At 35.4% G+C, this 24,468-nt stretch overlaps 1 protein-coding gene and 1 long non-coding RNA gene across 2 annotated transcripts in view; one reads left to right on the forward strand and one right to left on the reverse strand.

The window, feature by feature from the left end:
* MYSM1 (Myb like, SWIRM and MPN domains 1) overlaps nt 1–24,468 on the forward strand; it is a 40,695-nt gene that overhangs the window by 9,881 nt on the left and 6,346 nt on the right. Inside the window, exons 7-19 of the mRNA XM_030870305.2 lie at nt 1,811–1,909; nt 4,628–5,400; nt 9,152–9,282; nt 10,397–10,500; nt 11,755–11,832; nt 13,242–13,330; nt 16,706–16,760; nt 17,113–17,163; nt 17,885–17,959; nt 18,583–18,771; nt 19,456–19,588; nt 23,879–23,984; nt 24,163–24,220. Coding sequence (XP_030726165.2) covers nt 1,811–1,909; nt 4,628–5,400; nt 9,152–9,282; nt 10,397–10,500; nt 11,755–11,832; nt 13,242–13,330; nt 16,706–16,760; nt 17,113–17,163; nt 17,885–17,959; nt 18,583–18,771; nt 19,456–19,588; nt 23,879–23,984; nt 24,163–24,220 — 1,941 coding nt within the window. The remainder of the gene's footprint in view (nt 1–1,810; nt 1,910–4,627; nt 5,401–9,151; nt 9,283–10,396; nt 10,501–11,754; nt 11,833–13,241; nt 13,331–16,705; nt 16,761–17,112; nt 17,164–17,884; nt 17,960–18,582; nt 18,772–19,455; nt 19,589–23,878; nt 23,985–24,162; nt 24,221–24,468) is intronic.
* Nucleotides 4,425–7,298, reverse strand: LOC132597836 (uncharacterized). The gene is made up of 3 exons (XR_009565204.1): nt 7,152–7,298; nt 5,154–5,217; nt 4,425–4,763 (listed from the first exon to the last, which is right to left on the reverse strand). It is a non-coding gene; the product is annotated as an uncharacterized lncRNA (long non-coding RNA).

The raw sequence follows: 24,468 nt of genomic DNA on the forward strand, positions 1-24,468 counted from the left end.
ATCTAATTAACTAGTCATTTATTTAAGATTGCTGACAACTTTGGTGTTTTGTTCATTACCAAAGATCAGAACATACACACACACCCATACACACACACGGGTTGTGAATTTTTAGGTTATTGTTGACTTTGGTGGTAGTTATAAAGGCTGTATCTGCATGGTTCAAAATTCAAATGGTACGTAAAGTTGTAGGGTGTTAAGTCTCCCTCTGACTCCTGTCTCAACCTTTAGTTCTCTTTGCCTCAGGTAACCATTGTCATCTGTTCTTGTATATCCTTCCAGAGATACTTTGTCCCTGTAAAAGCAAGTGTCTATTTATTTAGGTACATATGTAGATATCTATATCTTTATCTACCTATCTATCTATATACATAGATATTTTAAACCTAGAATATTTTCCCACAAAAATACATGGAACCATTGGTTGTATTCCCAGCTTTTTAACCTATTAGTATCATTTGTTTATAGACTGAATTCTGTCAGGCTTGAGAGAAGGAAATTATGTGGTGCTGAATGATGAAAGATTTTTCCTTCTCTGTCTTGTCCCTTTGCTCTCTTTTTAAATTGGTAAATGTTTTCTTTGCTCCTCTTGTTAGTGTCCCCTCTCCAATTTTCATAGTGTCCAAGCCCCTGCAATCCTAACTAGTCAAACTTTATCCAAATCCTTCCTGTTTCCAAAAGTGATCCATGCTACCACGTTACCTATCTGCCTTCATCACACAATACAGATAACTAAATCTTCAGTAAGTTGATCTCAGTTAGGTATTAGTTAAGAACAATCTTAAATAATTAATTTATACTTAGTAATCATTTTCTCAGAAGTACTTTCAGTTTTAAGAAATTGTCCATATGTCAGATTTTCTAATGAATACCAGAAATAAGTGTATAAATTAAGGTTTATCATTTAAGTCAGAACTTTGAAGATGATTTATTGCCGTAAGTCATGACTGTCTGACCTGTAAATCTGGCCCTGGAATCAGCTTCTCTGAATTGTTGTGGGGTTTTTTTTTTTTTTTCTTTAAATAGTTTTAAGAATTCTAAGAAAGGATTGTTGAGCTACTTTGAGAAGTAGAGAATATCTTGTGTTGTAGATAATGTAAAGGAGATTTATGTATCAGATGATAGGCTTGATACCTAAAAATTCTGTCTCGCTTTAAAATTATAATGCGTTCCTGTCTGTACTGCAGAACACACCAGAGCTCCCTCAAGTTCTCAGTTTTTCCCTGCACAGCTTCAGTATAAGTAGGTATACAGCCTTTGACAGTGGAGGGGTGTAGGGAGATGTTGGTTGCAGGTCGCTTCATTTGTGATTCACTCTTGTAAGTCAGTTTACTGTGATATCTGTATAGTGTAAAAGTATCTGCTATGGAACATGTAATAGTTACTGTAACAGATGGAATCTGGGTAAAAAAAAAAATATTTTGAAATTAGTGTCAGAACATATTCAGTTGATTCTACAATTGGAAAATATAACCTGCCTCCCTTTTAGGCACTTTTTTTTAAGTTATCTTAAATTTGGAACATCATAATGTACACTACTAATACATAATGTTAGGAATACATAGAAGTGATGGGTCTTCATTTAGGTAGCTATAAAAAAAAAAATTTCTAAATCATTTTGGTCTGTTTTCAGATGTCAAGATTTGAAAAGAAGAATGTGGGCTTTGACTTAACTGTATTGTACGTGAGGCTTCATTGTGTGCTTTAGAAAATAAATAAAGATAGGGTTGTTTTTTTTTTAATATGGCAGTAGTTTGGAATATTAAGTAAGCTAATCAAAAGCTATTTCTTTTCCATTTTGATAACATAGGCTAAATTTGGCCGAAGGTGGACCAAAATTGCAAAGCTAGTTGGAAGTCGCAGTGTTTTACAAGTGAAGAGTTATGCCAGACAGTACTTTAAAAATAAGGTAAGCAGAATATAAATACCCTAGTGATAATATTTTAAATAAATAAAATTAATAAGCAGAAATACTTCTTTAATTCAAGCATTAAAGTCTTAATGTTCAAAGTTTTTATAGTGAAAGTACTTATACCCATAAAGTACCCTATAAATGTTTGTCTTCAAAAATCTCAAAGCATATATTGAATGTATTGAGTGTTGCTATTAAATAGGCATTATTATTTTACTCCACTTAATTTCATGCAGTTAAATAGGACAAAATATTAATTGCTCAAAAACATCCTATAAAGCAAATAATATTCCAAAGAGAAAACCTTAGAAGTCATTGTTTCCTGGAAATTTAAATTTCTTTTCAAATATTTGCATTAAACTTTTAAGAATGATTAGAACTTAGGGGCCAAAAATGCTAACATGATTCTGAAATCTTTTTAATAGCAATGAAACTTGTACAATTATTATGAAGAATTGTCTGAAAACTTTAATAAATTGCAGTGTTCAGAAATGTAGTTATGGTCTAGTTCCTTAGTCTTTCAAGTAATTTGTGCTATATTCAACCATGTAGTTTTGATACTTAGAATTTTTCTAATATGTTCTGCTTGAGTTCTCGAAACATAATTATATAGAATTTGAAAGTATCTTAAGTGAAATTTGGTGTTTTAATGTAAATAGGGTTGGCCCTTAAGTGAAATTTGGTGTTTTAATGTAAATAGATAAGGTTGACTGTTTACATTTTTTTTTTTTTTTTTTTTTTGCGGTACGCGGGCCTCTCACTGCTGTGGCCTCTCCCGTTGCGGAGCACAGGCTCCGGACATGCAGGCTCAGCGGCCATGGCTCACAGGCCCAGCCACTCCGCGGCATGTGGGATCCTCCCAGACCGGGGCACGAACCCGTGTCCCCTGCATCAGCAGGCGGACTCTCAACCACTGCGCCACCAGGGAAGCCCTACATTTTCTTTTAATGTAAATAGTATTTGAACTGAGCAGGTCCACTTCTATGTGGATTTTTTTCAATAGTAAATACTGTAGCACTGCACAATCTGCTGGTGCGGAATTGCAGATGTGGAAGAACTGGAGATGGTGAGGAACCACGTATACGGAGGGCCAACTATAAGTTATATGCAGATTTTCAACTGTGTGGACGGTTGGCACCCCTAACCCTCTTGTTGTTCAAGGGTCAGCTGTAATGGGGTTTACCCTGTATACAAGATTTATCTAACTTAGTGTCATTTGGGCACAGGAAGTAAGTAATGGAATGGATTCATTGTAAATCAGTCATCTACTACCTCTTTTAATCAGCAAAAGTATTTTCAAGACAGCCTGCTAAGGTTAAGGTATTATGGAACAGAATAAGCCTAATTTAGTTATTCTTTTTTTTTTTTTTTAATAAATTTATTTATTTATTTTTGGCTGTGTTGGGTCTTCGTTTCTGTGCGAGGGCTTTCTCCAGTTGCGGCGAGCGGGGGCCACTCTTCATCGCGGTGCGCAGGCCTCTCACTGTCGCGGCCTCTTGTTGCGGAGCACAGGCTCCAGGCGCGCATGCTCAGTAGTTGTGGCTCACGGGCCTAGTTGCTCCGCGGCATGTGGGATCCTCCCAGACCAGGGCTCGGACCCTTGTCCCCTGCATTGGCAGGCAGATTCTCAACCACTGCCACCAGGGAAGCCCCTGATTTATTGTTACTCCTGTGCTTCTCAGACTAGAATGTGCGGGGCATCTTGTAGTGTCAGTTTTACTCAAAGGCTTGAGGTGAAAGGGTACATTTTAATATTAAAAGAAACAATATATAATGAAATATAATGCAAAATTTTATCTAAATTCTTAAGCTAAAAACTGGAGACTTCAAATAAATAGCAAGGTTGTTAAATGTCCAAATCTCCTTTTCCCTCCTGCTACCTTTTCCTTCTCCTCTACATAGTAAGCCAGTTAACCTCAAATATGACATCCTGGGAGTCTATTGTGATAAAGGATCTAGAAATAATCTCTCTTTGGAAGCTGTCATCCCTTGGGTATATCAGTCGTACAAGATTTTTCAAAAACTCTATATGTAACAAAGGTTTTATTTCAAATCATATATACTCATTGACATTTATTTTCTTTTCCTTATTGCATTACAAGATATTTATGTTTATAATAGCAGATATGATAGATAATTTCATGCCTTAAATTATAAGTTCTATAATATTGGAGCTACATTAAATGAACCTGCAAAAACCAGTTTGTTTCTATTGTCTTTGTATTTAAATAAAAGATGATTTTAATTTACTAAGTGAAGATATGTGAGATAGACTCCTTTAACTAAAGGATTTTTTAGCATTATAAAAAATGATCAGCTGAGGTATCAGACATTCTGAGAAATAAGCCTTTACAAATATCTTAGAGAACACCTTGTATGACGGTTGTTTGGTTCATTCTTTATGGCTGATCTGAGCCAGATTCCTGTTTTAAACTTAATATTGAAAATTAAGTATTGAATAGTAAGTCATGATTATTTGATTAATAAAAATCACCAGACCATGAATGAGTCAGATATATTTATGGAAATTTGAAATGATGATCTTTTACATTTAAAATGCAGTTGTAAACCCTTCAAAGAAAAGAATAGTAAAGGTATAATATACCATTGACGTGTACTCAGTTTAATAATTTTGTATCTATCCTATTTTTTTGTGCCAGTGATTACATTTTAAAATGCTAATATTATGGAGGTTTTATCTTGATTTTTAATAAGGTAAAATCAGATGGTCCAGAGAAGGAAACAGCAAATCAGAAAAACAGCAGTGGTTTTCAGATGAAAAATGAAGCTGAAGGCACAAAGGCATGGACACCATCAGGTTTAAGGGGTCGTGCTGATCCCAACTGGAATGCTGTAAAAATTGAAAAGTTATCTGATGATGAAGAAGTAGACATCACAGATGAGGCAGATGAGTTGACTTTTCAAGCTCCCCAAAAGAATCTTAGCAGTGATCTCTTATTAGATATCTCTAAAAATAAAAGTCATGAAACCAGTAAAGGAGAATTCATTGCTTCTGACAGCCAGGAAGATCCCATTTCTAAATCTTCCAAGGAGTATCTTCAGAATATAAAGCAAGGTGAGAAGGAAACACTTTCAAGCTCAGGAAATACATTTTGGACTGAAAATCACACCACGAGTGACCAAAAATCAGTTGAATTATATGATCAGAAATGGAAAAAACTGATGAAAAACTGTAATAAGCATGATGGAAATGGAATAATAGATGATGCTAGGCAGTTACCTTCTCCAGAGCCTTGTGAAGTTCACAAAGACTTGAGTGATAATGAATTGCTTTTTCATTCTTCCTGCCAAATGGAGGAGGAGAGCCATGAGGAAGAAGAGCTTAAGCCACCAGAACAAGAAATAGAAATTGATAGAAATATCATTCAAGAGGAAGAAAAACAAGCAATTCCTGAGTTTTTTGAGGGACGCCAAGCTAAAACTCCAGAACGCTATTTGAAAATTCGGAATTATATTTTGGACCAGTGGTAAGGAAAAATTGTATTTTTGGTGCTGGTTTAAAGCTTATGATACTCTAGAGTATTTACTTAGGCCTATGCAGAATTTAGTATTTTATATTCCTAGTGTTCCAGAGAGCTGTAACATATTATATATTTCAATAGGCAAAACTTACAATTTCTCATAATGAAATCTTTTGAAAGTTTTGGTAAATATTGTCATCTATAGCTATCTTAACCCATCTGTCTGTTCTTTAAGAGTCTGTGGTCCTAGAAGAAAAGGGATAGATGATTGCCTTAAGAAGCGGTTTCTTAGGACAATGTTAGGAAGATATAGAAAACACTAACTGCATGGGAAAAGGGAGAGAATGTCTTAGTTTATGATGTACTTTGAGGTACAAGGAGAGGAAACCTTGGTGACAGGATAGTATCATTAAATGTGGCTAGATTTCAGAAACCATTCTAAATAGCTGCCTTAAATGCTTTCAACTTTGAACTTGTGACATAATGTGTTAATAATTCCTTCATCAGGATATAGGAATTTTTTGATATATTAAGTTTACACTCTAAATTTTCAGTGCCTTTTATTTGAATTATTTACTCAGGGATGGGGAACAAACCAAAAACTTCCCACCTTATTAGCTTAAGTGCTCTGAAAGTTATTTGCATTTTTCATAATAGTTTAATTAAGACATCATCAAACATGCATAATTTTTATTGCTTTAGGAGCTACAGAATTGTATAGAGCCATCTTTACAGAGGGCTTCTGCTGTAACCTAGGAAGATTACCAAAGGAAAACAACCAGGCTTACTAAATTAGTAACTTTCATTTTACCCACACAATATTAAGTATTTTGAAATCTAAAGATAGCCCTATTCTAAAAGAAAGAATTTTTTCTTGTTCTTGACTCTCGTTTATCTTGCAAATGGTTGAGGTTAGGAAAATTCTAGGTAAGGGTGGTATCAAAGTAAAGAATACCTATGAGGAACCACTCCTGACATTTGTATAGTGTTTTATAGTTTACAGAAAGCTTTTCTCTGTCATCTGATTCCTCACAACAATCTTGTAAAATAGGCAGGTGGTATTTTCTCTATTTGATAGAATGATCTTGAGGTCAGGAGAGGTTTAGGGAGCCGCCTTGAATTATACAGACCAGCTGCTGACAAAAGAAGGACTTCAGTGCAAGTCTCAACTCTGTAAATCACTCTTTCCATTATTCCACATTGCCTAATTCACACTATTAAAAAAGACAAATTAAATTAAATCTCTGTTGGTATCTAATTTTTTTTTTGGAAATAAGAGCATGAATGGCCAAAATAAAAGTGCTTCAAAATAATGACTAACTCAAAAGTGTCTATAAATTATCAGTGACTACTTAATGTTACTGTAATCAAATTTCATTTGTTACTTTGAATTTTGGATTTATGAGGCAGAATAATTTATATGGATAGCATAAATTATATGGCAGTAATTTCCTAACGTCATTTGCCTTAGTTCATGAAACCAGTTAAATATTGCTGTTTCAGTATGATGATTTAGCCAAACAGTGTGAAAGCAAAAAGGAATGTTTTGAACAGGAACTCAAACCTATTCTCTTCACAAATAGAAGAGAGTGTTTAGAGACTAGAGGCAGTATTAAAAAAAATAGAAGAGTTAAAGTTTTAAAGATAAAAAAAGTCCTGCTAGATTTGTTTGTTGCTAAAAGATCCTTTGCAGTTAACTTCCTGTTTAGGGGAATATTTTTTTAGAATAGTAATCAGTATCATTATTGAATACTTACCAAATGCAATGCATTGTATTTAAGTCATCTCTAGTCCTCTTGACAGCCTTGTCCTCATTTTACAGATGAGCAAAATGAGGTTCAGAGAGGAAAAGGAACTTGTTCCAGGTCACATTAGGTGAAGGTGATTCCAGAGACTGCAGTCTTGACCCATTATTTTCACACTTTCAACTCTGGGCCTTGACTGACTTTTCATGCTGCCTTGCATGTTCCCCCCGCCCCCCCCCCCCCACCGCCAGATCTTGGTAAATCTTGCTTCCTCTTCTATTTCAGTTCTGCTCAAGGGAAATTAGAGGCTTTCTCTGACCACCCTGTGTCTATAGTAACTCACATATCTCCTCCCTCTCATTCTCTAACCCTGCATTTTATGTATCTTATAGAACTTATTACCACTGAAAATATTATATTTTTATTTGTGTGTTGTCTCCTCTCTCCCCAACCCCCCATGATAATGTAGGCTCCATGTTCATTGTTCATTGTTACGTCCCTAGTGCTTAGAACAATGCTTGGAATACAAAGGCAGATTGAAAGAGTGAATCATCATTATATCATAAACAGATATTTGTAGAGGCCTTACTATTTGTTCAGTGCTGTACTAGTACTAAGCTCTTTGTTTAAAGCCTTTCAATTTGGATAATCTTTAATTAGACCAATACAGTTTATAGATTCGTATAGTTTTTTGATAGCTGGGTATGCCATGCCCATTCCAGCTTTCTTGCCTTCATTTGCACAGTTTGTTTACTTTTCTTTAAAGATACACTGAAATCTCACCTTTGTGATGGAACTTCTGATACCCTCCCACATCACAGATTACTTTTTACCCTCCCTGAAATTCTATAGAATTTATGATTTTCAATTTGGTTTCTGCTTAGGCCTTCCCTAAACACCCTACCTAAAATAGTCTGTACATATTTCTATCCCCTTATCCTTCTTACTGTGTCTTCCTAGCACATACTGCTACCTGACAACATAGTATATATTATTCATTAATTTATTGACTATTAGAATGTAAGGTCTGTAAGTTCAGGAACTTCAGATTCATCTCTGTATCCTTAGTGCCTAGAACAGTGCCTGGTGTATACGACACAAAATAAATATTTGTAGAATAAAGATTGATTAAGAAATACCTATGTTATATGATATATCTGAATACTTGGTTTATAAAGTCTGTGTTTGAATCTTGTCAGTTTCTTAAGTCAGTGCTTTAATCCCTCTCACCTACTTGTTTCCTTTCCTCTAAAATAAGAATGATAAAATCTGCTTTGTAGAGTTGTATATAACCCTTAGTACAGTATCTGTTATAAGCACTCAGTAATTGTTACTGTTATTAAGTTCTCTGTTACTTAAACTTTATGTTGTACCATCTAACATGGTACATTAAGTATATTTAGTAAATATGTGTTTTGTTATGGAAACCTTATTTCTTTCATAGTCTTTGTGCGTTTCTTGATTCCTTTAGAATGCCCTGTAGTATCTGTTTCTGTTTTCCACTGAGAGCACTTAATATTTACTAGCATAATGATTAAAAACTAATATAAAACTTTCAAGCATTTACAAGGTAGCTTGTAATTAAAAGATGTTGTCCAGCAAAGTAAAAGAACCTAAGCAATTTATTAAAAATTAGAGTGTCTAATACTAAATATTTTCAATATATTATGAATATACCCTTTTTATTCAAAGATTCAGGCTTGCATTTGGATCTGTAGATAAATAACGCTCTAACTTCAGAGTCCTGGGATAAGTGAAATCTATTGAATTTAATATTGGGGAAGAAATGATACTTGTAAAACTCACACTATACTTGTAAGTTACTGTATCATTGAAAGATATTTTATTTCAGAAAAGAAAGTACACTTGGGTATTATGTATTAACGTTGTCTGTACACATTACATATTGAGAGGGGGTACATTTTTAAAATATTTCAAATATTAAAAGTTTCCCCCAGAAATCTTCTTTTATGTTTTTATTTATCCAAAATAATTGTACTTCCATCTCTTAGGGAGATATGCAAACCGAAATACTTAAATAAGACCTCAGTACGTCCTGGCCTGAAGAACTGTGGGGATGTTAATTGTATTGGACGGATTCATACATACCTCGAGTTGATAGGAGCAATCAATTTTGGATGTGGTAAAAATAAAAACCCAACAACATCTTTTACTCGACATTTTTTATCCTTATAGCACCCATTAATTTCTTTGATAGTTAGAATTCAAGTTAGACTTATTATAGATATAGAATACAGAAAGATGCTATAACGTTATAGAATAAATGTATTATTGAGATTTTGTTTTGAAACAGATTTCTGTTGATAAACTATATTTCCTTTTAACCTACATTGAAAATTGGTGGTATGCTTTTAAAGGAAGAATATTCAGTCTAACTGGTAGAAATGATTTAAGGATGCAGTTCTTTGTCAAGTAAAAGTAATTTTATGAAAAGTCCAATCAAAGCCCATTTGATTTGGAAATACTGTGTTAATGCTAGAAATACTGTCTAGCAGTGTTTAAATAAAGAAAATAATTTATGAACCTCTACACTTAAATGTAATAAAAGTGCCAAAATATTTTTCGTGGTAGAAAGTTTCTTTCACCCTAGTTTTTCTCAAATTTAAGCATATTTTTAAATGTATTCCTCCCTTTTATTGAATTAACATGACAATTTTGAAGAAAGATAATAACTATAGTTGCAAAGTGATAAGTTAATTAGAAGCTTGTAACCCATAGTTTGAGAGGAGTATATTCTGTATTCTGTGTCTATGGAAAGACAACCAGAAAACTTCCTGTCAGAGATTATTTCATTTCATGTAGAGAGAGAATTTATAGTCTGCCCTGGGATCTGTCCTCCATTTCAGCATCCTTGTTTGCCCATCCTTGTTTAGGACTGGCTTTACAGGAAAACTAAGGTGTCATACCTTCCTTAGCCACTAAAAGAAAAATGAAATCATGTTTACTGTATTAGACTTGCAAAGTTAACAAAGTGGGCTTAGCACTCATTTAATCAGAAATTAAACAAATGACCCATTTCCTAAATGTTTCATTTTATTGCGATTGCCTTATAATAACAGCATACTTTTATGTGAGAACTACCAAGTAGCACATCAAATGTGTATTGTGGAAATAAGCTCATATTTTTTTAAAAACTTAGATATTGGCTTATAATTAATAGTATAGATGTGCCTTCCTATTTAACAAATGAGTTCCACAAAATAATAGATTGTTTTGTTTTTCCTGGATTCCAATAGAACAGGCTGTATATAACAGGCCACAACCAGTTGATAAAGTACGAATCAGAGACAGAAAAGACACAGTAGAAGCGTACCAACTTGCCCAGCGTCTGCAATCTATGGTAAGCAGTCCCTTCTCTCACTAAATGATCTTTCCTGATTGCTCCTTACCCTGTTAAGAAAGATATGCCTACTTCTCTTCCCCTGTTTAACAAATGGCAATCTAGTAGAAGAACATGTTTTCGCTTTTATTTCACCCAAGCCATTCACTTTTTTGGTTTCCATTCAGTTTCATGTTGATTTATGAGGCAAAAAACAAACCCCCAAAATTTAAAAATTCACACACAGACTTCACACAGAAGCATGATGTTTCGCTAAAGTGGTCTTAGACTGCTTTGTTTTGGTTTCTGTATCTAATATATCTTTTTTTAAATATATCTTTTAAAACTGTACAGTTTAGCTCTTTTTTTCTCTTTCATTTGTTTTTTGTTTGCTGAAAATTCTTACCGTAAGATTTAGCTTTGTAGAAGTGCCATTCAAAATATTTTAGCCTTTATTTTTTAATTCTTGACGTTAGTGAGTTTTATAGTATCTTAAAATGCATGCATCTTATTTTGAAAATAAGTGATCCAACAAGTCTCCTAAAAGGCAGAGTCATATTGTGGTCTTGTTGACTTTACTGATAAAATAGGTTAAATTGGTAATAGGTAAGATAAATGGAAAAAGTATAGATGATAGAGTAGGTATTTTTCTCAGTGTTTAGGCTGTAAACCATTTCTACCTAGTTTATTTTTTTAAGAAAGGGTGTTTTCATATACAGTTGCTGGAGGTGGTGCTAGTCATACACTGGCTTCTGGCAGCCAGTCCATTTTAAAGGCTTCAGTACTGATGTTTGCAAAACTGGATATTACTAATCCAGTCAACCAACTTTATAATTTTTTACTATTTGTATTAACTAGGCAATCTTTTCCTAAGCCTGAGATATAATTATTTTGCTTCTAGTTTTCAATATTATACCTCTGGCTGTGTGTTCTTGCAAGTTTTCTACCACAAAGTCATTTTCATGGTGATTCTTTTTGGTCCTAAAAAATATTCTTGTCCTAGAGTTGTAACTCCCAAATGGTGAAAGGAAATGAAAACTAAAGAGAAATTGAAATGAAATTTAGAAAATCATCACTGATTTATTTCTGAGCAGAGTGCTAACTATTCAATGTAAATTAATAAAATATAGTCAGGCATTGCTGATCAGGTATTACAGTATTTTAATGGAGAAATTGAATTTTAGAAAATTATCATTTTGGTTTTGTGTATTAATGTGCTGTGATTTGTCCAAGCTAATTTTGTGACCTTTTGCTTTATTTTTAATTTCATCACAGCGCACAAGGAGACGTAGGGTCCGAGACCCGTGGGGAAATTGGTGTGATGCAAAAGACTTAGAAGGACAAACGTTTGAGGTAACTTTGATCCCTTCAGGTGACTCAAAAGTGAAAGTTGTTTTGTCAGTATACATTTGTATATCTTAATGTCACATATATTACCCTTGTTTTATGTGTGTGTGTGTATATATATGTCTCTTTCCCATGTTAATTTGTTTGCCTAGAAGTCATCAGTAAACAACAAAGAAGGCACTGATGGTACGGTTAACTAGGAGTTTGACTAATTTTCAGAACTTTGATTATCGGTCTCTATATTCTGGTCTCTAGCTCTGGAATATCTGCCAAGGTGCCAGGGAGTTGTGCCCTGTTCATTTCAGTAAAGTCATTGAATGATGTTCTGATATACCAGTTAAAATATCGTCCCATGCATTAGACGTAAATTGAATTACAAACGTTAAAGTATTATTTCTACTAACAAAAATTATGCTCCTAAAAAGAAACATAGGCAGTGAGTGTATGTGTGTATGTGTGCGCATGTGTTCTGTGCATATATAATTTGTTTGTGAACAACCAGCGCAGTCAAATGGAAATAATATGTGAATGTGTACTTACTCGCTTTGTTACCTTGGGTAACTGTACCGAATCTCAGGGCTTTATTTATGAAGTGTGGATAATAACATCTCCCTCAAAGATTGTTGTGAGAATTAAGTGAAATAAAATGTATGAAGGTCCTAATACTCGGTACTCAGTAAGCCTTTGCATACACCAGGTACTCAGTAAATGTTAGTTCTCTTCCTTCTCTTCCCCATTCCCTGCACCCAGCCTCACATCTGAGCATTATTCTAGGCAAAACAATTAGTAACACATGGTTCCTGCCTACCAGGAACTTACATTTCTAGTAGGAAAGGTAAAACCTATGGTAAATTCCATGAGATTGGTCCCAAGAAATATAAGGTCCTCCCAAAGGGTGTGATCAGGGAAGGTTTCACAGAAGATGTGATTTTTCATCTGTGACTTGAAGGATGAGCAGGAGAATCTCAAAATGTGGAAATGTGGATGAGGCAACCCCAAGCTGAAGGAGAGGCATAAGCAGAGGTACAGACATAGGAAAATACCAGATATATTCTGGAAAAGGTACATAGTTCATAAGGGCTGGAATATAAGATTGGTAATAGAAATGAAATGAAAGAGAATTATTTTATTTTATATTTATAAAGGACTTACTGTGTCAGACATTATTGTCAATATTTTCGAAACATTAACTCATTTAATCTTCACAATAACATCATGACATTGTTATTATTACTATTATGGTTCTCATTTTAAAGGTGAGGAAAACTGAAACACAGAAAGCTTCAGTAACTTGGCCAGGGTGCTGCCGAGTCTGTGCTCTTTAGCTTTATGCTGTTTTGTCTCTTTATTAACTTTCCCTCTCAGTGGTTGATGGACTCTTTGATCAAATGGTATTTTTTTTTTTTTTTTTTTAGCATCTCTCTGCTGAGGAGTTGGCAAGAAGAAGAGAAGAGGAAAAATGCAAACCTGGTAAATCTTCAAAAGTGCCAAGGCCAACAAAAAGGTATAGTGTGACATTATATAAGTGTGATTTTTTGTTTTTTTTAAACTTATCACAAATGATTAGAAAATGTATGGAAGGGATATCTGATATTGCAACATTACATTGTCCACATTAAGTTTAAAAATACTGCTGGGGCTTCCCTGGTGGCGCAGTGGTTCAGAGTCCGCCTGCCGATGCAGGGAACGCAGGTTCGTGCCCTGGTCCGGGAAGATCCCACATGCCGCAGAGTGGCTGGGCCTGTGAGCCACGGCCGCTGAGCCTGCACGTCCGGAGTCTGTGCTCCGCAAAGGGAGAGGCCACAACAGTGAGAGGCCCGCGTACCACCAGAAAAAAAAAAAAAATACTGCTGAAGGGGCTTCCCTGGTGGTGCAGTGGTTGAGAATCCGGAATCCGCCTGCCAGTGCAAGGGACATGGGTTCGATCCCTGGTCCGGGAAGATCCCGCATGCCGAGGAGCAGCTAAACCTGTGTGCCACAACTACTGAGCCTGCACTCTAGAACCCACGAGCCACAACTACTGAGCCTGCGTGCCACAACTACTGAAGCCCGCGCACCTAGAGCCCGTGCTCTGCAACAAGAGAAGCCACCACAGTGAGAAGCCTGTGCACCACAATGAAGAGTAGCCCCTGCTCGCCGCAACCAGAGAAAAGCCTGCGCATAGCAGCGAAGACCCAACACAGCCAGAAACAATAAATAAATAAAATAAAATAATAAAATAAATAAATTTTTAAAAAAAACTACTGAAATTTTTAATTTCGGAGACCTTGAGCAAAAGTGTTAATTTGTTCATGTTCAGTGAATATAGGATCCAACGTATGTTGTAAGGGGGCCTTGTTTGTGACAGGTGGTCATTTAACTTCTAGACATTATGAACAGGTAACCTCATGAAATGACTAATTCTCTCTTTGATTGATGCTGAATGTTAGGTTTTTTCTTTAATAATTTAAAATATTTAACTTGTAACATTAAGGGTCACCAAATAAGTTAAATGCCTTGATTTTGTAGACCCTCACTTCTTGCAGATGACCCATGAAATACACTATAGTTTTGGGGGGGGTTTTTTGTTTGTTTGTTTGGTTGGTTTTTTTTGTGGTACCCGGGCCTCGCACTGCTGCGGCCTCTCCCGTTGTGGAGCACAGGCTCCGGACACGCAGGCTCAGCGGCCATGGCTCATGGGCCCAGCCGCTCCGCGGCATGTGGGATCTTCCCGGACCGGGGCAGAAACCCGTGTGCCCTGCATTGGCAGGCGGACTCTCAACTACTGCGCCACCAGGGAAGCCCTAGACTATAGTTTTGTCAGCGTCCCTTTAAAACAAGACATCCAGGAATGCCACTTGGTTATTTTCAATGGAAAGAGCCCTAATACTCAACCAGTTGTATGTCCCTGGGTAAGTTACACAAAGCCTTTATAAGCCTTGGGTCCTCATTTATAAAATAATATCTATAATAGCTAACACTGTTGGCTATGTTTTAAGCACTTCATATATATTAACTCATTTAATCCTCATAACAACCCTATGAAGTAGTTAATGTAATCATTCCCATTTTATAGATGAGGAAACTGAGAGGCACAAAGAGGTTGTGTGACTTGCCCATGCTTGTTAATGGTGGTGTTGTGATTTAACCCAGGCATTAAGGCTTAAGAATCCATACTCCTAACCATTACATTATATATCACCTCTCTAAAATTAAAATCAAAACTTAGAGTTGTGAGAATAAATTAAATGAGATTAACTATGTAAGAAAATACAGTTGTCCATAAGCTAGGACTCCTCATCTAGTATCCACACATTTGATTTTCTGGATCTAAATGTGAGACATACTTACTGTAATTTCAAGTCATTCTTCCAGTTTGTGAGGACCTTTTTGAATCCAGATCCACTTTTCTTCGTAGCTTTGAATCAACATTTCAATAAGCTTGCCTTTTCTATCATTGATCACTGATTAAAATGTTTAACTGAGATAAATGTAAACCTCAGACATCATTGTTCAATGAGCTATATATTACCACAATTAACTCTATTTCTTCATCTTATGCAGAAGAATAATCATAGCAGATGTCTTGCTTACATTTAGCAACAGTATATTTGAGTCTTTATGAGTCTGCTAGTTTCTAGCAGATCATTCCTATCAAAAATGAAATTTAGGCGTACCTGTCATGACATATTTTCATGAACCCATTATTGTTCTTAGTAGTCACCTCTTCACTTGCTAAAGGCTCACAAATCAGCTGTTTAATAACCTTTTCTAGAATTTTCCTGATACTCAACATTTAATTCCTCTGCTTCTTTTTTTGTGTTTTGAAAACAGACCCAATAATTGCCTATTCCTAGTCCTCCAATAATTTTTTCATTCTCTGTGGTTCCTCAAAAAGGGTTGATGGTGGTTTCACATGATGGTTCTTCAAAGTGCTCTGGGATGCATATGCTTTCTTTCTATTTTCTCATCTATCTTGACCTTTCATTTCTTTTTATTTGCATTGACTAAGCACTTTCTAACTTGAAGATCTTCCTCATTCAGCAAACACTTTTTGAATGCCTACTGTGTGTCAAGCACTGTTCTAGGTACTTGCAATACAGTATTCAGCAAAACAAAGTGTCTGATCTCCTAGCACTAAGTGTCTGGTAGAATAGGAACTAAATAGGTCTGCTCTTTTCCAGTTGTTAAAATGAACATATTCACTGTTTGTTTTCTCTGACTGTAGCCTAAAAACACTTTAAATATTTTTCTCAAACCTCAATTCTTTATTGGCCAAAGCCTTTCTAATATTTCTCTCAAATTTGCACATGCTTTTGTATCTAGCCTTGCTTAGGCGTCCCTCTTTCCATCTTTTATACTTTTTCATTTTAAAAGATGAGTTTATCGTAGAACTTTTGATATCCATTAATTTCTTTAACAGAACTGTTTGTCATTTATTCATTCAACAAATACTTACTGAGTCCCTACTCTGCTGAACACATTGTACTGACAGAGGTGTTTCTGAGAAACTTCCATCTTTCTTGAACTTTGTTTCCTATCTTATGTCAGGTTTAGGTTTTCATTGAACTTTTGAAACCTACTTTCAGTGTAGGACACATGTCTGGCCATTTATAATGTTCTCCTCGTTGGGTGTTAAAAGAAATTAAGACAACAAAACTACTTTTTCCCAAAGGTTATGTTGTTCCCCAAATATTTAATCAAGTCCGAAAGAAAAGTGCTTCTTTCAAAAGGGTTGTATCACAAGAAGTTCTCCTAGTTTAATATTTTTTTCACTTAGACAGAATTTAGGTTTAGATTATTGGTACACATTTTCAAATTTGTAAATGAATGTTATTTTCCTGATTATGTTATTGAAATTATATTAGGAATGATTTTTTTTTTCTTTTTCCTTTTCCAGCTCATTCGATCCCTTCCAACTGATACCTTGTAATTTTTTCAGTGAAGAAAAGCAGGTACTACTTATTCATCACTGAATGACCGTAAATAATACCCTCCTCTCAGACATGAAATATTTCTTCTTTCTCTGTGTGTGCAAGGCATGTGTATAAGAAAGGTTGGATAAGGCAGGGTACACTGAAGGTCAGATGAGTGATACAGATGGAAAATGAGAAAAGAATTTCTGCATGCTAGGGCTTTGAATTGTACATGTATTTCTTTAAAAGTCTGATTTGTGCTGAGCCTTGGTTGGTGGTGAGAACTTGGTGTGATAGATAAAGGAGAAAAGGGTGGGCATTCCGATAGGAAGAACAAAATCTCTATTTTTATGCTCCCCCATTTTTTTTTTTTTTTTTTTTTATATTTCAGGAGCCATTTCAGGTGAAAGTGGCTTCAGAAGCACTTTTAATAATGGATTTGGTAAGGATATTATATTGTGTTTACTTAGTTATTCTGATTTCTATTCTTGTGTATTTTTATTGCAGGCATAAGAGAGAGTATGGAAGACGTGTATTTTGGATCTTAACTATCCTCCTTTACAAGGAATCTAAAAAATAAGTCTTTTCTTTTGGAGAAAAGCCAAACAATTGCATGTTTCCATATTTTAGAGAAAATAAATTAATGTGAGTTTTTGCAGACTGTTTATCATCATTAACCCGATTTTAATTTCCTAGTATTGTTGTCTGCTGCCTTCTAGATAACTGCAACAAAGCACAACTCTTACAATTTGGAGACTCCTTGTTTTGCACTAAACTACAGAGATCTCCAATGGCTGTGTGTGTTTATGGTGTTTTCTATAGAAGGACCCAGAGTGATTTTTACTTTGTATCCTTATGATACCTTTCCCAGTAGGCGGAGCAAATGGTATCTTCATTTTGTAAATGAAAAAAATGGCATCTTGGAGTGTTTCAATGTTTGGTTCAAAGCCTCTCAGCTGGCAGTACAGATAGGTCTAAAATCTTAAGTCTCTGTGTGCTGAGCCTAGCATCTGGTTCCTCTACTATGCTATTTCATTTTAGAGAAGCATAATTACCGTACTTGTAAATGACTCTTCTATGATAAGTGAGATTTATTCTGATTTTTTGGTCAGGTGGGTTTGGTTTGTATGTTTGGGCTAAGTCTTACCTTGTATTTCTTTTAGCATGCTCATGTTTCTATGGCAGAAGTGATTGGTCTGTTAGGAGGAAGATACTCAGAAGTTGATAAGATAGTTGAGGTAAGTTTTCTCTTAAAATTTTTAAAATTATTTAGCCCTGCTGCCATACCAAATATTTTTATAGATTTCAGTGTGTATAATTAACATATAAACCTTATCTGTGATATAAATGAGAATATGCAAATGTGGACAGTTATATATTCCCAGAGGTGACTGAACATTCCATATATTGAGCACCTGTTTCCTTTTACCACTGAGAAAGAGGGAACATTACCAGGCCTCAGTTCTTCATTGCCTTTGCCAATTAAAAGCTTCAACTCCTAAGAGGCCAGAGACCAGGAAGCATGCGATAACCTTATAATTGAAACTTGGTATACATCGTTTTGCTAGAAATTATTATCATAAGTAATAGGGGTCATCAAAAGACTGTGTTTAAACAGATACTATACAGGCCGACCTGGGAGACTAACCCGTAACTTGTCTTGAGTAGGAAAATGGATTTTGAGTTCCTTGCATACAATCACACTTTTGGAGAGTAATTCGTTTGCAAGTTAAAGGCTGCCTATTATATAGGCAGATAAAAGGCTTGGCTTTTAAAAGTTTCTGTATCTGTGTATGAAAGGACTGAAACAGTAGAATTAACAAGATTTCAGTATAATCATTTAAGGATTAATCCTTTATAGGTCTGTGCAGCAGAACCGTGTAACAGTCTGAGTACAGGACTACAGTGTGAGATGGATCCCGTCTCACAAACACAAGCCTCGGAAACCTTGGCTGTCAGGGGCTATAGTGTTATTGGATGGTATCATTCTCATCCTGCCTTTGATCCTAATCCTTCCTTACGAGATATTGACACTCAAGCCAAATACCAGGTGTGTTTATAGGTCTTTTTGTATGTAGTCTGTAAATGATTGCATATTTTCTCCCCTCTCGTTGTTTTCTGTTAAATAAATACACGTTTAACATTTCTAGCAAAGTGATTACAAGAGTAATACATGTTTATTTAAACACTTAGAAAATTAGCTATTCTGTTTAATATAAACAAGACATCAAAGTAACAGTGATAATTCCCCCCAGAGCCTTTAAAAATGAAGGAGATAACTAAGACAGGGACTGGGTACAATTGAAATAATTGGAAATATAATATATTTTGCACCTCTGGAAAAAACAGAGTTTTGTTTTATTCTGCAATTTTATGTTTGATATCTGGATGTTTCTGCTGTAGGCAGCTGTTTGTAAATTATTACCATATAGATAAAGATTACAGCTGAGGGGCTAGTGAATATAATTTGTAAATGCATTCATGGCAAATATAGATTTTGCAGGCCAGATGATCTTTTTAAGGGTGATCTTTAAAAAAAGAATCTGTTCAGGTTGGGTTGGACATGTTTTGGCCTGAAGATTTTAGGGTATGGAATAAATTTAGTTGCTGTTTGGAAGTGAAGTACTTTTGCATTCCGTTTTCCTCTGTTGGATGTTTAAAATGTTGGTGTGGGTAAATACTGAGTTTTAAATTTATGTGGTTGAAACTAATTATACTTTTTTTTAAATTGTAGAGTTACTTCTCCAGAGGCGGTGCAAAGTTCATTGGAATGATTGTTAGTCCTTATAATAGAAATAATCCTTTACCTTATTCTCAGATTACCTGCCTGGTTATAAGTGATGAAATTAGCCCAGATGGCTCTTATCGTAAGTTTTCAACAAAAACAATCCTACTTCTACTTTCATTTTTTTTTTGAATCTTACAAATCACAGAATTTATACCTGTTGAAAGCAATTTGATGGAAAAGTTTTTGTCCTCAACTAGGGAATCACTGTTTGCATACCATGTAGTGCAGCCACCCTCTTTCCTTTTATGATTTCCTTCTGCATTAAAGTTCCCACTGTGTTACCATGGCCACTGGGCAAAATCATTACAATGTAGAGAAAGCTTATGGCCAAGCAGTGTGTGTGTATTAGGTCCTGGAGACATTGCAGTAAGCAAAACAGACAAAGTCTCTTCTGTTCTCTTGAAAATTCTTGATAAATGCAGATTGGCTTTCTCTGCAATGACATTCAAATGAAAAAATAATAATAATGAAGAATAATGACCACCCTACCACTAGCTATCCATGATCTCCCAGTTTAGGCTCAACAGTGCCTAACTATTTTTATATCTGTCTCTCTCAAGAAAGAATTTGGTTGGTTTAGCCCATCATATGACTTGGTTCCTTTGGGATTTATGTCCACTGCTGTTCAGTCAACTGGCTGGATAGAGAATTAGTGTAGCAGACTAGGAAAAGTAGGGGAGTGTAAGAAGCGAGTGTGGATGGAAGGAAAAGATTAGAGGAAACAATTACGTCTCTAGGATACTCTCTTTTCGTCCTTAATACCACTGCTCTAGTTGACTGTCCTCTCTGGATACTGTCACTCTACATTTTACTCTTCCCCATTAGCTCATGAGCCCCTTGAAGGTAGATATGATATTGTACTCATTTTTCTATTCTCAGTTTCTAGCACAGGGCCCAGCATAAAGTAGGCACTAAATGAATGTTTAACAAATTAATTTCTTCATTCTTAATAATGTCACTCAGATACCCTCTCTTAATAATGTCACAAAAATACCCTCTTTGATAAAGACCCCAGCACTGCCACCCCTCATGTCATTTACTATTAGTTGCTCTATGCTTCGTGCACCTGCAACATTTGTTTCCTGCCTTCGTGGTTGCTTTCGTGTTTTAATATAATTTATTTATTTAGCCTGTCTCACTAAATTGTGAGCCCCAAAGAGCAGGAACTATGTCTTCTTTGTATCTCCTGTAGTACCTAATCAGTTGCCTTACACCTAAGGAGTGGTCAGTGCTCTATAGGTTTTTGTTGAATGAATAGTATTGACATTAACTTTAGTCCAAAATGCCCATTTTGAACATATCACACATATACATCATTCTTTACGCCAGTATAATTTTACAAAAAGTTAACAAAAGGAAGAATCACAGTGAACTTGTTCTCAATTTAAACCGTGTCTTACTGTCACATTCTGCTAGATTTGGGGAGTGAGCCTCTACTCTGATGCTGTCTAATACAGTCACATGTGGCTATGTGTGACTGTTTAAATTAATTAGAATTAAATGAAGTTTAAAATTCAGTTCCTAGAATCCTACTGCTGGCCAAAATGAAGTAACAAGGACCTGTCTGAAACAACCAAAAAACTGGACAAAATATAGAGAACAGTGGTATTTAGGATATAACATCAGACGGTGAAAGAATATGATTCCTGAGAGATGGGAAACAAAGTGAGCCCAAGTTAACCTAGCTTATTGACTTAAAAGAACTTCCAGGTGTGGCACAAGGCGGAAACCCATCCAGAGCCTAGCAGACCCTGAGTTGAGGTGATGGAGGTAAGAGCAAGGAGACCAGGGCAACTAAATTTGCAAGACATTGTACCAGAGAGCAGAAAGCTGCCTAGAGAGCAGACTCCAAAGATTTGTAGAAGGTTCAAATTTATTATTTAGCAAGATAAAGACCGATGCCTGTGTGTGAACAGACTACCCCAAATGGGAAAGAATCACCTGAAAGATTAGCGGGCACAGTGCTGGATTCTCACATAAGCTACTGTCACAACACACAAGTATTCCACGTTATCATCATTGCAGAAAGTTCTCTTGGGCAGAGCTGCCTCTTACATGACTTGACCATTGTTAACACTGCGTGTTAGGTCTTAATCCTCGGTTCTTCTCTTTGTTCTTCTTGGAAACCTTCTGGTTCAAGAATTAAAATTTCCTAGAAGCCCTGGGATACCTTGTGTTACAGTACTTTGAACTGGATCCTTTACTTATTTATTTGTTCATTCATTGATTCATTCTTTTTTTTCCCCCTCTAATAGGTGTGTACCCAAGTCCTATCTTTACAGTATGTCTAATGGTTAATCATTTTCTCTATTTGTAATAGGCCAGAAATATACTTAGTGATTCGTTTTATTCTGACATTTTAGTGAATAAAAACAATCAGTACATATATGTATAATTGAATCACTTTGCTATACACTTGAAAATAACACAACATTGTAAATTAACTATACCTCAATTAAAAAAATAATAAGCATATCAAAAAATAATCAGTACAAAAAGAAATTTTTTACTGGTTTTAGTGCCGTTTTTTTAACTTAGAAGATGTTCTTAATACCAAATAGAGATGTATGACGTGTTGTGTGTGTGTGTGTATTTTCATGTTTTTTTTATGAGCACAGACTGAAAATATATTTGTTTATTTACCTCTCTTTTAGTCTCATTTTTTACTTTCATTAAGAGTAGGAGTTGCTTACCTGGATTCAGATCCCAACTCTGATATTTATTAGTTATTTTACCTTGGGCAGGTTACTTAATCCCTCTCATTCTCATTTGCCAAATCTGTAAAATGAGAAAATATTATTAACTTGCTTACAGGAGGTTGTAGAGGCTGTCAGTAATGTATGTACAGTGCTTAGTAAATAATAGGTCTAAAATAGGTAGTTATGATCATAGCTATTGTCTGTGCTTAGTAGGTAATCAAAACATATCAAGTAAATGATTGTTATCACAGACGGAGTTTGTGTAATAGCTTATGTACTATAATGTGTCACTCTTCTTAAGTTCCTGGAGGGGGAAAATGAAATGGAAGAGAATTGAGAAATGAAAAAAGGTCAGTTATCATCAGGCTTGCTGTTCCTTTCTCTCCTTCCATACACCTGAAAAAAAATGGGGAGAAAAAAGCCTTTTTAGGGCACATTGACAAGTTATGCTTGTATTGTGTGGAAGTAGAATTATGATTTTTTTCTTAATACCTTCCCTAATACCTTCTGATTTGCTGACATTTTGTTTACTCGAAAAGCCTACGATGGCAAAAATGCAAGTTGATAGGCGGTATAATGTAAACATTAAGAACATAAACTCGAGCCAGACTGCCTGGGTTCAAATCCTGGCTCTACCTCTTACTAATTAGATATGTCCAAGAACAGGTTATTTAATAACTAACCTTTCTGTGGCTCAGTGTCCTCGTCAAAAAAAAAAAAACATTGGGGACAACACTGGTAGCTAGTTTATGTAACTGGCCTTACATCTATATAAAAAGCATAAAGCCTGGCACATAGTAAGCATTATATAAGTGTTATTATTATTATGGTATTGGCCTTTGGTAATGAATCAGCTGAGCCTTTAATATACTGCAAATACAATTACATGGAGATTTTGAAAGATATGTGAGAAATGTCTAAGTAGGCTCATCTTTTGGTATTTTTTCCTTTCTGACTTACGTACATGATGTCTATCCCTTGGACTTGTTTCCTCCAGAGTTTAGCATGACTCAAGTGCAGTTACTGCCTCTCCAGAATTAAACCTAGCCCCTGTCTAGTCTTAGATCAGCGTGTAGAGGGAGGTGGAATGAATGTGGGCTCAGAAGTCGGGCAAGCCTGGTGGGATTTGAAATCCAAGCTCTTTGCTTTACTAGTGGAAAGAGCTTATTCAACCTGTCTCAGCCTCAGTTTTATCTGTTAAATAAGAATAATGCTACCTACCTTATAGCAGTGCTGTAAGCTTGATAACATGTGTTTAAAAAAAAAAAATCACTGGGATGGAATATATCTTGGTTTGCCTAGGTCAGTCCCAATTTAAGCCTGTGGTTCTGGCACAATTATTAATAGTGCCAGCTTTCACTCCGAAAGTGTCTTGGTTTGGATGATAAATTATGTGATCATCTTACCTGTCACAGTTCCTTGTATAGAATTGTCGTGCAAATGGCACTTTTACTTTTCTTTATTAATTGCTTGGCATTAATATACTTGATGAACCAAGTTCAGCCAGGCAGTGCATATTTAATGAATGCCCACTATGTTTAACGTGCTGTTTAGCTGGTCTGCCAAGCTGCGGTTATGAAAACACGGAAGGGAATTTTAAGTAATTAAAAGGAGATTGGAGATTTAAGAAAATGTAAAATGTAAAAATGTGCTGCTTTATGCTTTTCTAGGTTTACCTTATAAATTTGAAGTACAACAGATGTTAGAAGAACCTCGGTGGGGATTAGTGCTTGAAAAGACAAAATGGATAATAGAAAAATACAGGCTATCCCGGAGGTATGTACTGTGGTTTGAGATGGTTGCACATCTGCAGTGTTTCTCATTAAATCACATTTTAGGGAAAACCCAAGTTAAATATAAAATTGTGATGTATGGCATCAGTGATAGTTTATTACAAAACTGATTCGTTTATAGTATTTGTTTCATTGGTTTGTTTTCATATTTCTTCCAACAGCAGTGTCCCCATGGATAAAATCTTTCGCCGGGATTCTGACCTGACTTGTTTGCAGAAAGTAAGCTGCCTTCACTTTAATTGGTTTCATTGCTCACAGATTCTAAAGCTATTCATCTTGATGTGTTTTCCCATGATGCCTAAAGCTTTGTGGATACGCTTTTCTGTGTATTTCCTTTATTGCTTTTTCCTTTCTAAAATTAATTTCTAGGAGATAATTAGTAATATGTTTTGGCACCCATGCTTGCATATAGAAATGATGCTGTTTTAGAAAAAATTTGTCCATGTTGTCTGATAAATTTCTTAGCA

The sequence above is a fragment of the Globicephala melas genome, chromosome 1 (genome assembly GCF_963455315.2).
Source record: "Globicephala melas chromosome 1, mGloMel1.2, whole genome shotgun sequence".
NCBI classification, from domain to species: domain Eukaryota; kingdom Metazoa; phylum Chordata; class Mammalia; order Artiodactyla; family Delphinidae; genus Globicephala; species Globicephala melas.